This window comes from Ascidia mentula, chromosome 4 (genome assembly GCF_947561715.1).
Source record: "Ascidia mentula chromosome 4, kaAscMent1.1, whole genome shotgun sequence".
NCBI lineage: Eukaryota > Metazoa > Chordata > Ascidiacea > Phlebobranchia > Ascidiidae > Ascidia > Ascidia mentula.
Window position 1 is genome coordinate 8,263,531 of NC_138569.1, and position 14,879 is coordinate 8,278,409.

The 14,879-nt window shown below is 37.4% G+C and overlaps 2 protein-coding genes across 3 annotated transcripts; one reads left to right on the plus strand and one right to left on the minus strand.

The window, feature by feature from the left end:
* Nucleotides 1-2,216: 2,216 nt before the first annotated feature.
* Nucleotides 2,217-6,813, minus strand: LOC145899009 (leucine dehydrogenase-like). Its single transcript, XM_082987718.1, has 12 exons — nucleotides 6,555-6,813; nucleotides 6,397-6,452; nucleotides 6,196-6,272; nucleotides 5,848-6,047; nucleotides 5,483-5,554; nucleotides 5,194-5,344; nucleotides 4,927-5,016; nucleotides 4,670-4,782; nucleotides 4,337-4,459; nucleotides 4,188-4,277; nucleotides 3,149-3,382; nucleotides 2,217-2,707 (listed from the first exon to the last, which is right to left on the minus strand). Exons 1-12 carry the CDS (start codon nucleotides 6,672-6,674, stop codon nucleotides 2,531-2,533), a joined length of 1,503 nt encoding a protein of 500 aa, XP_082843844.1. The 5' UTR covers nucleotides 6,675-6,813; the 3' UTR covers nucleotides 2,217-2,530.
* A 2,083-nt stretch (nucleotides 6,814-8,896) lies between these two features.
* Nucleotides 8,897-13,826, plus strand: LOC145897819 (uncharacterized). Of its 2 annotated transcripts, none has more exons than XM_082986265.1 (13): nucleotides 8,897-9,359; nucleotides 9,439-9,514; nucleotides 9,595-9,669; nucleotides 9,749-9,853; nucleotides 9,919-10,016; nucleotides 10,074-10,146; nucleotides 10,221-10,282; nucleotides 10,345-10,505; nucleotides 10,670-10,743; nucleotides 10,804-11,022; nucleotides 11,293-11,425; nucleotides 12,507-12,729; nucleotides 13,496-13,826. In XM_082986265.1, the coding sequence occupies exons 1-13, from the start codon at nucleotides 9,345-9,347 to the stop codon at nucleotides 13,697-13,699; spliced, it is 1,518 nt and encodes a 505-aa protein (XP_082842391.1). In that variant the 5' UTR covers nucleotides 8,897-9,344; the 3' UTR covers nucleotides 13,700-13,826. The 2 variants fall into 2 exon arrangements, with proteins under 2 accessions (XP_082842391.1, XP_082842392.1); XM_082986266.1 differs by having other exon boundaries at nucleotides 9,439-9,512; nucleotides 9,590-9,669.
* The last annotated feature ends 1,053 nt before the right edge of the window (nucleotides 13,827-14,879 follow it).

Sequence of the window (14,879 nt, forward strand, 5' to 3'; positions counted from 1 at the left end):
ACGACAGGCCACTTAAAGCCTGACCGCACTGCCCAAAGTAGCTCTTGTGAAATGTTCCGTTGCAAACGCCGTTTTTCAGCTTTCAATCGAACTTATTTGGCAAAATATCTGACATACGGCCAGTTTGCAAGATACATGGCTGTTTAAAATACTGGAAAAATATTGCATCAATTCTATCGCCTCGCAAAAATACGTGAAAAGTTGAGCCTAATTACGCATCGTAACAAATTATTGGAAAACTCCAAATAAGATATTTTTATTCAAACAGATTTTTAGTGTTATTCACAGAATTATTTAATTACTTAACAGTAATTTGATTTACAGATACCAAAAACTCATAGGTTACGTTGTTGACAGTAAGTGTAGTTGAATACTGTGAAACAATTGAAAGAAAAACAGCATACGCAATAATGCAACATTCAGTTACTTTCGGTGAATTCTGGTTTGTCCATTGGTTACGCGTAACTTTTATCGGCCACAAGTTGCTCCAGTTTTTGGATTTGGGTCTCATGCGTGTGTAGTTGTCCAAAAGCTTAACATAGATATTCACCAGTTTTCCACATGAAGATAGATCAGTTTACAGTTTAGTTTTATTTATCAAATTCTCACGCTGGGTTACACCTACACAACAGAAGTGCTTAGCTACGGTGCTAGGAGACGTTCTGGGCAAACAACCGTCTTTTCTCAAAGTCAATGAGTTTTTTAAAATTATATCAATTACCATTCACGAAGATTTTTGGATCACATAAACTTTATTTATTTGCAAAATATGTTTTGCGCATTAATTACATAAGATACTGGGAATATTTTTTTCTGTCCCAATTCTTTTTTCACATTCTGTTTGCACATATTCATATTTCAAAGGGTATAGGCAAATTATTTTCCCAAAAGACTTACTCCACAACGACAATAGCATAACCGTAGTCGATAGTAAAGGTGTTGTAGTCGTAATTATATGTGAACGCGGTGAATGACGTTGCCTGCCCTTTTTTGTTGGGTGCCAGTTACAACTTTTACTCCATTGATAGCAAAGAGAACAAACTCCATCTATTCCTACTGAAACACGTGACTGCTCGACAATAAAATGTACTTATTGGCAGTGACAGACAGACATGCACGTGGTTTTCATCGAACCCCCACAGAAGTGGCTTCCAAAACGCTGAAGAGATGCCTGCCACGGTGCTCTGCTAAGGTCTTCCACAGCAGTTCCACCAATAACACGGACGCCTGGCCTGGCGCCTGAAATTATAGCGTTTTGTTAATTACACCAACTATTTTTTCAACAACCATATTAATCAAAACATTCCATTGGCTTTGTTGCAGTCCCAACTGTATATTTTTACCTTACCATGTTGGTCGGAAGATGTTGAACTTATCCAAGTTATTTTAGAAGTGCTATAAATATTTTAAACCAGTCATGCGCAACGAGAATGGAGTGCAGACAATGCTGCAGACCAGGGGGAGCAAACAAACATCGTAAGTTGCTTTTTCGTAATCGTGACAAACGAAGCATGGTTTGGGGTTGGGGCGTTTCTATATTGTGATTATTTTAGCCCAAAGCATATGTACTATCCGTTTCCACTATGTTTCGTTGTTTCAAGCGCTGAAGTAAGCATCATAACAATTCAACTCTTTTCCACTACGTGGCCTTTTTTCCTACTTTAAGGTTACATGGCAAATTCTCATTGTGCAACAAACCATAAGCGCTAACCGGATAACCTTTGTTTCACCTCTGTACATATAACGGCGCGACCTTTATTCTGCGAGAAATGTAGCACCTGCGCCAGGGAGGCGTTGCCCCTAAATATAACCCAATGTTGGTTTTGTGCTTGCATTTGCGATTGTTTTACGTCGGCTGACAGCTTATCGCATGTCAGCTGGGTTATACGTCATCATTCCCCATCTGTTGTTTTTCTCACAACGTATAGCTGCCATGTTGGGAAAGCGTGCTCAGATCACAAGCAACGCTGTACGTGAAATAGGACTAAAAATGCAAAAGGGTTTCAACTTCATTTTGCATTTGTACATCGAATCTATGCGGATATTATGCGCAGTTTCTGGTACGAAACATAAGTAAGTTTGTAATTCGATGCAGCGAATTGAATAAATGCAAACCCAAAGCGCACGTAAAGCAAAACCGAAATTATGCTAAAACCTGCTTGTAATTGTTAATTTTGTTTATTCTTCCAAGAAACCTGAAAAATGAAGCAAAAAAAAACAGATAAACAAACAGTTTTTATTTGGTAAAACATCACAATTTTCAATCAGAACGGGAAGGGTGAAATGGAGTTTATACGTCGTCTATATTAAGAATGGCCAAACTTTTTCTTGCCTCGCGTCTTGTTTATCTTCTTCCAGTCTTTAATTTCAAAGAAACTCACTTCTAGCCATTAAATGAGAAAATTTTTTGTCATAAGGGAATGGTCGTTATAAAGTCGTTAAACAAAAGAATGATACAATATAAGCTATAATATGATTATGTATTGGTGCAATTTCCTAATAATATACAGGACAATTCCTAATAAAAATTTTAGCCGCGTTTGTGCCAGTCGGACTGGACCAGCGAACGAATGATGTCAAGAGACCGATGGTTCCAAACTGGGTGGTTTTCTTTACTCAAACTTTCAGCAAGTTGCTCGGCGGCCTGAACTGAAGTAATTCCTTGTCGGCGCGAGCTTTCCAAGATATGCTGGACTATTTGGTAAACCTGGGCATAAATAAGGTTGGATTAACTCAAACTTTTCCACACACGGGTCGGAAATTGTAAAAAATCTACAGGGTGGTTAATGTTCCATGGAAGTTCGAAGTGGACAAACAGTGTCTGTTGATGTTTTAGTTCATGAACTAACCTGTTTATAATAAATAGAGTTTATATAGACTGCTGCTACCGTAAATGAGCAGTGTTCGGATAAGGGATACTATCGGACTGTTTGCCCACTGTCTAGACGAAAATGACCTATATTGGTCGTCCAAAGAAAAACAAAACAGCATAAAATGATATTGATCTCATAAGAATCGAATTCGTCATTTTAGGATTTTAAACGTTTGAATAATTTACATTACGTTGTAAAAGTAACTGTTTTTCTTCCTAAAATGTTCGTCACTATTTTTACAATGCGCTGGGATTATAACCACATTACACTCTTACGGAGTTCTTCCAATCATTCCCAAGGTGTTGCTCAATGTAAGGATCGTTTTTGACGTAGCCGTAAGCTTCATTTGCGCAGTTCACTATCCCCATCCTGTTCGCAGCAAAGTCAACAACGTATGTGATGCCCTTGCGGTCCAAAGCTTCGTTGTCCTCCGGCTTGGCAAGTTGGTTGTTGGCTGCACCACACACAATTGCTGCTTGAATTTTGTCAATTGTGTTTTCGTTCAAGATCTAAAGAAAGCAATTTGAAGATGCAAAACGTAAAATGTGCTTTTGAAATAGAGGGTAGGGCATTTAATCAAGTTAAAATTAAGATAAAATTGAGCAAAAATATATCATTTTAGTTAATATAGAAAATAAAAGTCAAAGCTAAAATGCTGTTATTCATTAGTAAACGTTTCGAACACTAACTGCGTTCATCATCAGTACTACAATGAGCGTCGGGCTTTTCTTGCATGCACTCATTGTAGTACTGATGATGAACGCAGTTAGTGTTCGAAACGTTTACTAATGAATAACAGCATTTTAGCTTTGGCTTTCATTTTCAAAGTTATAAACTCCAATTATTTTGCACCTTAGTTAATATAAATACACCAAAGCCATTATGTGACTCGAAAAAAACACACACAAAAAATCAACATTTTACTTAATAATGTGCAAATGCATGTCCACTATATGGTGCTAGAGATATTATGGCATAAAGTTGACTAAGGGTATTCCCCAATATGTCGAGAACGTTTCCATCGTTTATATGCCAGAGAGAATAAATGACAATTAAAAATAAATTTGGCCTAAAAACTAACATAAACTTAGATTTTAATAAGCAATGTGGAGCCAATAATATGAATTGTGTATAAGCTGCATACAGATGGCCACTGTTTCGACCTAAAAGGTCTCATCAGTGCAGCTGGTGGTGACTATTTTAATGATTTTAAAAATTAATAAATCTTTTCCAATATGCCAAGAAAATAGGAATTGCGTGTTTTTAATAATTAGTTCTTAAGACAGGATTTCAAAAAGCTTTATCTGCACTTACGCCACCAAGTGCACAAGGCGATAGTATGTCGCACGGTTCAAACAAAATGCTCGAGTCTTCACGGTCAGCTTTCACGATGATAACTTGGTTCTGCAAAACGTCTTCATAATGAGAAAATGAACACTACACTAATTAACATTTGTTTGTACGTTTTTGCTGTATTTTTTTGCTGCTTTCTGATATTGTTCCTCGTCACATTCGCTGGCGACGATCTTTCCCGCTTTTTTATCGATCAGTTCGTCAATAATGAATGTGGCCACGTTACCGGCACCCTGGAAGAAATGAATCAAATTTTGTTTATTGCATTTTTTCAACGTATGAAAAGTCTACAATGTATTTATAAGCGTGTATTTTATAAAACTTCGTTTATAAAATAACCATGGTTTACTTGTAGCTTATTTGACTGACTTGTTAGTGGAGCAAACCTACATGCAGAACTTGGCAGAAAGTTTGACTATTTCAGTGGTAAGATGTTTGTTTACCTGGATGACAACCTTCTTTCCTTCTAAATTCCCCATATTTCGAAACTCCAACGCCGCCTCCATGGCTTTGACGACTCCACGACCAGTCGGCCCGCTTGGATTCCCAGATCCACCTAACAACCATGAAAAGTTAAAACCAGGAAATTGAAACAAAATGCTTTATATCGCAATAAGGACTCTCTGACACTGCATGAGTTGAGAACACTTTGTAACAACACAACGGACTTGACCATATACGAAAAAAACAGCAGAATAACCCAAGTTTGGTGAGATGCAAGTTACGAATCTAGTTTTGTCGTGAACCCAGTCAAGGTCTCGGGGAGTCAAACCAACGTCCTCAGCTCCAACTGAAATCAAAACGTATAAATTGGACCGGATTAACCACTTTTGGTCGGGGTTACATACATAACACAAAGAAAGATTATTTACCGCAATGACAAGTTTACTCGGCACATTATAGTGTGGAACGCAGTCCCATTACCCTCATGTTGTGTTATATGAATTGTAAATTTTGCTGCTCTTACTGTAACAACCATCGATAGACGTCAGGAATTCGCCATAATCGTGAAATATATTCTTTCTTGCGTCCGGATCTTTATGGTTGGGCGGCGCGTGGATTAAACCTTTACCTCCTCCGCTCCAGAGACCGGCAAGAGCCGATTTGTGACCCATGCCCTGCAAAGACTGCTGTTAATCAAACGTAACAAATTTTTAGTGTACAAATTGAAATGTTGTGTTTGCATCAGGCTGCATATCTTGATCAATAAACTACTATTTGCCCAATTTTACTTGGGTTATTGGAAACGGCCTTACTGTGCTAAGTCTCAAACCATCCGTAAGAAAATCTTTCATGCTTGCGTAATTCCACATACGAATACCTCCACACTGCAGAAATATATAACATCATTAGATCGGTCAATAATGAACGATAATACGATAAATAATAATGTGAAACAGTAAAAGGGGGTCATATTTAGCTTGCTTGTTCAAATTAAACTGTTTCATCCGAATACGGACAGCTTTTACACCATCTTAAATCGGCATGCGCTTACAAAGAAACCATTTTGAGAAGGCACAGCTAAAATGTTCAGAATTGCATAAAAACAATTGCTTTTTTGTCCGTATCTAAAATATACAGAACATAATTATCATGCGAACGAGCACAAGAGCTGGCATACGGCTTGTCCCCTGTTGGTCCTCCACACAAAGGCGCCCATCAACGCATTAGAGCGCTTTCCGATTTCCATAAAAACGCATTCGTGTCCGCGATAGTTGACTTTATCACGTTGAAAATGAGAACAGATGTCGGCCAACCTCGCATCCGATGATATTGGACCTTTTTTATTTTCGTCATACACGATGAAGGCCCGGCGGTTGCCTGTAAGATCGTCGTGAATGTTTTAATACAAGGAAATATTTGTCATATTAGTAATCATGCCAAAGCGTGCATGACTGAGTAGTAAATTGTCCTTCATTTCTGTTCGTATTTTGATTTTGTATTATTATCACAGCAAAAACGTTCACACCTGTTTCAAGAAGCTTTTCTCGAAATTCCTCCGGAGAGCTGTTTATTAGGCTGCCACCTTCATGTGTTTGCAATATTCTGTGTTACATTGACACTGTTAACGACTAAGTACAGAAAATAAGGCATAGAGGATTGTGAAGTCGGTTCATAGGATAAAATACATCGTATAAGTTTCTGTGCTGTTAAATTGTAAAGAATTAACCTGGTTTGCTTGTCGCCAAAGTTTGATAAACTGACTGACGAAGTGGAGAAGTTCCTCTGGAAACAAAAATTTGGTATTTTAAAACCGATACCCACCACCGTTATTTTGTGTTTTCCTTGATTGTCTATGACACAGTATGGAATATACAAGATACTTGCCCATAAAGAAAAATCCACCAGGCAACTTTTTCCAGTAAAACTGCCGCACAAGGCTTTTGCCGGGCCTCTCGTGGGCGCGTTAAAGATCCGCGACACGCCTCCAACAAGAAGCCTCGTCATTGGTCAATTTTATCAGCACGCGATCAGGGAAAGAAAAGTTGTTAAACTGCTGCGTTCTTGAAGAATACTTTACTGGTATTGCTCAAACAGATTTGTTTGATTTTAAAGCAGTTATATGTATGAGATAACTTAAACTGAAAAAGTGACTGAAAAACATGTGTTCTTCATAAGTTCTTCATCAATACCAAGTGAAAAAAATATACCTACTTGCCTAGCATGTAAAACTTACGTATGTCCGAATGACCTCGACCAAACCTTCATAAATACCTAATTGAAAGAAATATTTGACACTTTTCTTGCCATTAAAGTAGTTTTGTTGCCGTTTGTCCAACTGCACTAGAAACCTCCTGCAAAACCTTTGCGAAAAACGCGCCGAGCCCTAAACAGAATATATTACCTACGCCTTCGGGCTACATAGGCAGAGGTCGTCATCTACATAATTTGTACTTAGCAAAAACATCAGCACAAAAAAAATAACAAATGCAAAATCGGTCACGGAAGGCAAAGTGCGGGCGACCTGGCCTACCACAATAGAACAACTGTATTGACCACATAGCCTTGGTCACCGCTAGCGCTGTTCGAGCCACTTGACTGGTTAACCGCTGCTCTGCTGAACACTTGTAATGAATTGTTGGTGTTAGCGAACGTGCGTAATTGCTTCCGCGAAAAAGACATTTTTTGTCACGGATATTAACGTCAAAAATTTCACGTCGGGTTAAAATTGCAACTTTACTAGAGGTTTCGCTTTATGTCCCCTGCAACCTTTGACTTTTAGTAAATCGAACATTTGTGAACAACTAAAAGTACCACGTTTACACCGACACCCCTGTTATGCAATACATATAGTAATTGTTATGAATGCCTTTTAACTGAATGCTATATCTAAAGACGTAGGCCTACATTCATACGTAAGCCACAGCCATTAGACCGAACACAATTCTATTCGAAGTCAATGTTTTGGAACGAGTAATACGACGGCAAAAATGACGATGCTGGTCGCTTACATTCTTCAATGTATCATAATTCAGAAGGGAAACTATTGACCTGGTAAGAGTAAAAACATGTGTAAAACTTTTAGAAACAAAATATCAGTGCCAATTTTACGAAAAAATAATTGTCTTGATGCCCCGATAGGCCGCAATTCATGACCAAACAAAATTTATCTAAATCCCAAAACACTGAAACAAATATACATAAGTGTTTTTTTTTAAACAAATGTCCGACGACATAACAAATACATGTTGGCCATGACATAACATTTTTTAAAAAAGTATTTTTTTAACCAATGCAAATGCGATGCTTGGCTGACCACGTGTAGTAAACAGCACGAAAACTTGTGACGATAACAAAACGTTTTCTGTTCAAAACGTTGAAAAGGGCATTTGTTTGGTTTGGAGGTAAACAATCAGATTTCGTTTCACACATGCGTTGGTTATCAAGAAATTGGACTAGTATTAAAGCGTATTATCGGACATTATGTTATGTCAGTATCTGCGTGCCTCATGTTTTATTTTGTTATCAAGGCGGTTTTTTAAAAAATACGAATGTGCCAATTTCTAAGAAACGTGCTTATTATGGTCTTCCTTGCTTAGTTTTCATCATCTAAACATGCTTTTTTTTCATTAAATATGGATATTAAGTGATATTGCATTCTTGGACAGACCAGTCGGCCATTCTAGAGAAAGTTGCACTGTCATTCCGTAAAAAAGGTCATAATTTAGTTCACAGCAAATTTGGAGGAATTATTGTTCCAAATAATCTTCGCCATGCAATAGCCTTTGAAATAAATCCATTCTTTTGGCATCAAAATTCAGTTGTAGTTATTTTTTGGTCCCGGTCAGTAACCCTGACTACAGCTGTGGATTTTTAGATATGCTTGTTTTAAATTTTGTTTTTGATATCTAAGGTTACCAGATAAATTACTACTGGTTGTAATCAGCTTGTGAAAAACCAACAGAAGCAAGCAATCATGGGAAGAAGAAGGTCCAAGCGTAAAGCACCCCCAAAGAAGAAAATGACAGAACCACTTGAGACTCTTTTTGCTTGTCCATTCTGCAATCATGAAAAGTCTTGTGAAGTTAAAATGGACCGGGATCGCAATACTGGCATGGTGTCATGTACAGTTTGCATGGAGGAATACCAAACAACAATAAACTATCTTTCAGAACCTATTGACGTATACAGTGATTGGATTGATGCTTGTGAAACAGCAAATCAGGATTGATCGGAGCAGAAATTTTGTCTGCTTTTCAGATATTGTATTAAAAGTGTTGACCTTGAGAGAGTAGACGTGATGCTTGTTTATTGTATGATTTCAATTTGCTGGTAGGAGTTTCAAACTTCAATGATCTTTATTGTTATTATGTGGTGAGCTGATTAACAGTAAAATGTGATTTGACATTTCGGTTTAAATTTACTTGTGGTTTCATTGATTGTTTGTTTTGCTAATTCATCGGTATGTTTTTTGATATATTGCAAATGAGGTTAGAAAACATAACACCATGGTATTGGTTTGTGGTGAAATTGTGGTGTTTTACTATTTAATGATTGTTCAATGCGAAATGCTGTACTTTGGTCCCGCTGATACTGACTGCCCTGTTATGTTGTTTTTTTTCTAACAGGAGTTAACAACATTTTTCACAAAAACGTTATTGCATATATTGCAGCACCATGGCCAATAGTGAGGTAAAGCTAATGAATATCAAAGTTAATCATTTGACTTTTCCATTTCTGTTATTTAATTTAGTTCTTTCATTTATTGCAGGTTGAAAGTATCACAAACGGACTTGACAGATGCAACAACCTTTTGAAAGATCTGTTAAATGAACCATACAGACAAGGTATATGCAGTGCTTTTTACAGGTTTTGTACTTTTGTTGAAATTTGAATAGTCATGCAACTTGTAGAACGTTTTTTGTAGAACCAAAGGCAATCCCATCCAAAGCCAAGAAGGCTATAAAAATGCCAGAAAAAGCCAACCCAAAGCCTCCAAAAGGTGATTACCTAATGGTTTTATTCACATATATCATAGTTAACAAACATCTACATTGATCATTTTATTACACCAAATTTAGTAATGGCAAAAAAATATTGGAATTATGGGGCAAAAAAAACTGTGCAAAAAGGAAACAAAACAACTGTTTCCAAACCAATTGCAAGAAATCCTAAAAGACCACAAGGTGACAAATTTTCAATCCAGAACCAATATAATTATACATTGCATCAATTTTGTTTTAATTAATAGGAAAAACTACAAGTTTTAATGAAAATTTGCCATCTTCCACCCCAATAGTAACTCCCATAAAAAAAGAAAAGTTGCAACGTAATGGGGAAACTACTTCAGTAAGTATTCTGTGTGTTTGGTGTTATAACAATTTTACTTGATGTTGAACGTTTTAGATCACATCTTCTCAACGCAGTCTTATTGAATTGTTGCAAGAATACAACTTGTCTCAGATACCAGTCAAGGAAGGTCTGTATTAAAAACTAATACTTAGTAAATAAATATTATGTTCATTATTCTATGTGTGTGCATACATTGTCTAGTTCCAACCACACCCACCAACAGTACATTGAAGGCAACACCGAAAACGGAACCCTCTCCCAAAGTATGTTGTGCAAGTTTGAAATTGAATAACTAACATTCAAAATAATTGTTGCAATATGACAGCATCTCCAACCAGTTCCGTCCCCTGGTAATGGCAGTATTTGTGGCGACATTTCAAACAAAGGCATCTCATCTTCCAATGGGTTGTTAAAGGAATCTTTGTTCTCCCAGGCTGAAAACTCACAACTTCAGCAGTTGCAGAATGAGAATATTGTTTTGCACAAGTAGGCCCATGTTCATGTTGTTGTTTACTGATAAATGTCCTGAATTTTTTTTTGTGATTACTTTGCTGTCTATATAAGTATGGCATCATTTTTTTTAAAGCCTCCGTTTCTTGTTTAAATCTTTCTTTGTCACAATGTGTAAATCTCAAATAACATTATCGCAGGCAACTCCAGACCATGAAAGAAAGATTTTTTAAAAAAGAGCAAGATATGCAGAATGATCACATCAGTTTGGAAGGTAAACAAGGTCCACTGGCACGTTTGATAAACCAACTCATCAAAAATTACTTTGCATTAGTTGCAACACTCCAGTGTCAGAATTCAGCCCTTGAGCAGAAGCTGAGTGAAATGAATTTTGCAGCCGAACAGTCTGCGAAAATGCAAAAGGATATCCATGAACTTAACTTGAAATTGAGGGAAGAAAATGAAACGCTTCACCATGAATTAAATCTCAAAGAAGAGGAACTTGCCATGACCGGCAAACTGTTCACAACAGAAACGGAACAAATCAAACATGGTTTGTAATTGCTTACTGTAAGCAGGAATTGTGCATAAATCAAATATGAAAGCATTTCAGTATTTTTTGTTAAAACACATTAATTAACATGTCATTTTTGCATTCTGATGCCTCACTTCAAGTTGAAATTTTCTTCAAACCAAATCTTAGGTCCCTAGCCAAGTTTTGAAGTAGTCAAAATAAAAAAAAACCTGACTGGAACTGAAAGTAATTTCTAGCAAGAAACTCAAATATACTTAATCACAAAATCTGTCTTATAATGCTATGTAGATGTGGGAGATGCCCTTGGAAAGGTTGAGCTTCTTCGCAAGAGTCTACATGAAGCTGAAGATACCAACATGTCACTGAGTGAAGTGTGTAAAGCTAAAGATCTGGACATTGAGCGTCTCACTGATCTCAACAGGTAAAGGCCTCCTATAACCATAAATAAACAGGAAAAGTATTGTAATAGAAAATCCAACCCTGCAATGCTGCTATTAACAGACACAGCCAACAACTATGGAGGACATCAACCATTTGTTGATGAACACAGCAGTGTTTGGATATTGGTACTATTATTAGCAGCATTGTGGTTTTGACGTTTCTCAGGAAACCAATATCCTTCTCAACTGGGTTTTTTTTTTCACCAACAAATTTATGTCAAATGACCAAAATGCCAGCAAAAATTTAGGACATTTTCAATTTATGTCCTAAAAGGTCTCATCAGTGCAGCTGGTGTGCCTATCAGACGACTTTGCTGACCAATTCATATTATTGGCTCCACAGCTTATCATTTTCAATTTATTTTGGTCATTTACGATATAATATTTTTAATTTGTGGATATAACAAAAAGAAATAAGGAAACGCATTGTTTATTAACAACAACTTTGCAACATAAACAAACGCAACACATCAAAGACACAATATTACGCATCAGATTTATAGCGCAATCGTTTCGCGCTACTTGACCATTGCGCATATGCACTGTCGTAGTTAAATTCTTTAAAAAGTGTGTCGGAGGTGCAACACTGCAAACGGTTTCTTATTGGGGTTTTTAAGCGTGTTAATAGGCTAAACCCCCTTTCAACAGTTGCGTTTTCCGCAATAAAAACAAGTAACACATAAGCACTTTGCGCCAGTCATCTTCTGTTTGGCAATTGCGCATTACTTCAAATTTCAAGTTTGACCATTCTGATTCGATATCATTTGGTTCTAATTTATAAAATGCCGCCGAAGCTCTGATGCTATTATTGCCTACCGATGAGAAGCTCGAATAATGTACCAATCAATTTCCTTTCGGACATTGTGTCCGAAACGGCTTTTGTTTTTTGTGTCATTTATAAAAAAATTGTGTCAATGACCGACAAATGACACAAAAAAAAAAACCAGCTTCTCAAAAAGAAACAGTTTAAATTGACAATGAAAAATTGAAAATACGTGCTGATCCTACTGAACTTTTTTTATTCATGCGAAATACCAAAACATGTTTATTGCTTTTACCCAGAGGACTACAAAGTACAGTATCTCGCCTTCTTGAAGACCTTAAGCAGCCGCAACCAGTGGCCCAGATGACACAAACAGATGCCAACATCTCCGCAGTGATGCTGAAACGATTAGATGATATTCTCTCCGTACCAATATCTAAGCCGACACCAAGACGTTTTGTTCCTTCCCCAAGCGAACTTGCCTTTTCTTTGCCCAGAACGCCCATTGCTCCGGACCCACAGGTGAGAGTTGTAGGAGCGTTGACAATAACAGATAAAAACAGTGGGTACTTGCGACACTGCTGAATCAAAATCACCTTTCACCAAACCTGCTATTGCGGTTTTCGTGCAAATCATACATATCTCTCGTTTCGTGTTCATACTTGTGTAAAAAACCTGAATGTCAAAAAACGTCAATATTCCATTTGAGTCATTGCTCGTCTGACACAGTTGCGTACAGCGGGCAGCAGAATAAACAAACTAAGGCGAATAAAAAAAAACATGTCATAAACTTTCTACTATTTTAGACAGTTTGACGAAAAGCTTATCCGCAGGGTTCGAATGATTAGCAGTTTGCAATTCGCAAATTGCGAACCGTTTTTGGAGTTGTTGCGACCCGTTTTTGAGATTATTGCGACGCAACATGAAGCAGATTAAGGCGCCGCATCCTTCTTTATTTATTCATTCGTACACGCAACAAGCGCTGATGCAAACAACGTTGTTAACTTTTCTTCGCAATGTCAACGAATATTTTCTTTCAATCCTCGAGTCAACGAGTTTAAAACAGCAGGTTTTAAGCGTAATGCACAATCGCGTACGAAGCAAAATTTAAGTATCGGAATTTAGGTTATAACGTTTTTGCGATACGTTTTTTACCTCTAATTCGAACCCTGTATCCATTAGATGTTTGATACGCAGATACGCTGTATGTCTGAACCTAAAATAGTACCTGCCTTTTATATCAATAAAAATACAACCGACATTCATCTCCTAACTGTACCCTTAACAGGCCCCAGAAAGGCATTTCATATCGCCCGTTTCCAGCGCGGCAACGTCGTTCACAGATCCACAACCAGTAACCATTCGTTCGCCGGTTTCGTCGTCCATGATGTCGACCAATACATTGTACGCCGAAAACGAGTTTGACGCTGGACTAGCTGCGCTCGATGCCGACATCAAGCGACTACAAGAAACCTTGAAACCTTGGTCCTGATTTTCCATGGAATTTTATCAGCGTGTGTGCAATATACGGGGCGGGAGTTCAATTGTGTGTCGGAAGCTACGATTTTATTTGTCGAAAACTGTTTCATCTTCGTTAATAAATTTTATTTTTGTATCGACTTCAGCCGGTTGTTGCAAAACTAGGAAGATGCCAAAATGTGTCAGTTGGAGTTTGGCACCGTTCGTGTTGTGGATGGCACAGAAGTGTTTCAAGTTATCAAATGATTACAATTGGCCCGGGTCAACGATGCGTCGCCCAATTCGAAGGCCCTCACTTTGTGATCTCGGCTATCGTATTTTGATCGCAAGGTTTATAAACTTCATGCACGCTCAACTCCGCCACACAATAAGAGAAATTTCTTGCAAAAAAATGTTGACCAGCAAGGTCTTCTGCAATTTAAAATGCAACAAAAATCAATGTTTAAAAACCACAGACGTTTGAATCGCTGTAAACTTTTCTTCCTGATTCAGATTTGAACTTCAGACGTACGGCAATTCTGCTTTAAGTTTGAAAAGAGCGATATATGGATGTTTGAAGCTTGAAAGAAACAGTTACGTTTTGCAGATACAAGCAGTGGTGGGATTCAGCCGGTTCGCACTGGTTCTATAGAACCGAAATTTTATGAGATTAGCAAACCGGTTAGCATTACTGGTTACTGTCAATGGATTTTTGTAACCAAACCGGCTGAAAAATATGACTTTTGTGATAGAACCAGCTGTCAAAAAATTTGAATCCCACAAATGGATACAAGTTTAAAATATACCGCTTACCTTGAAACAAACAATATACAAAGTTTATGCTTGTTTTTGAAATATAATTGAAAAACGTGAAATCGCAGAGAATAACTGTGCTGTATGGCAGAAAAAATGGAAGCCTTTTATATTTGTAAACTTACTAATCACTCCGATGGTTTTCCAACAAATTCATACAACCAATTTTCACATAGTTCTGTGTAGACAAAAATAATCCCGATGAGCAGTAGGAATACGTTTCAATACACTGCCATTGTCACGAGCTTGCCCTGCGCCCAACATCATACAGCATCTGTTTTCATTCAAATGTTGCATTTATATGTTACCAACCTTCGTCAGTCCGGTGATTATGTATTCAAAACTTTTGCGACAAATATCAACCTGGGTTTTTATTTTGCGATTTCCTGTGAAATTTTCGG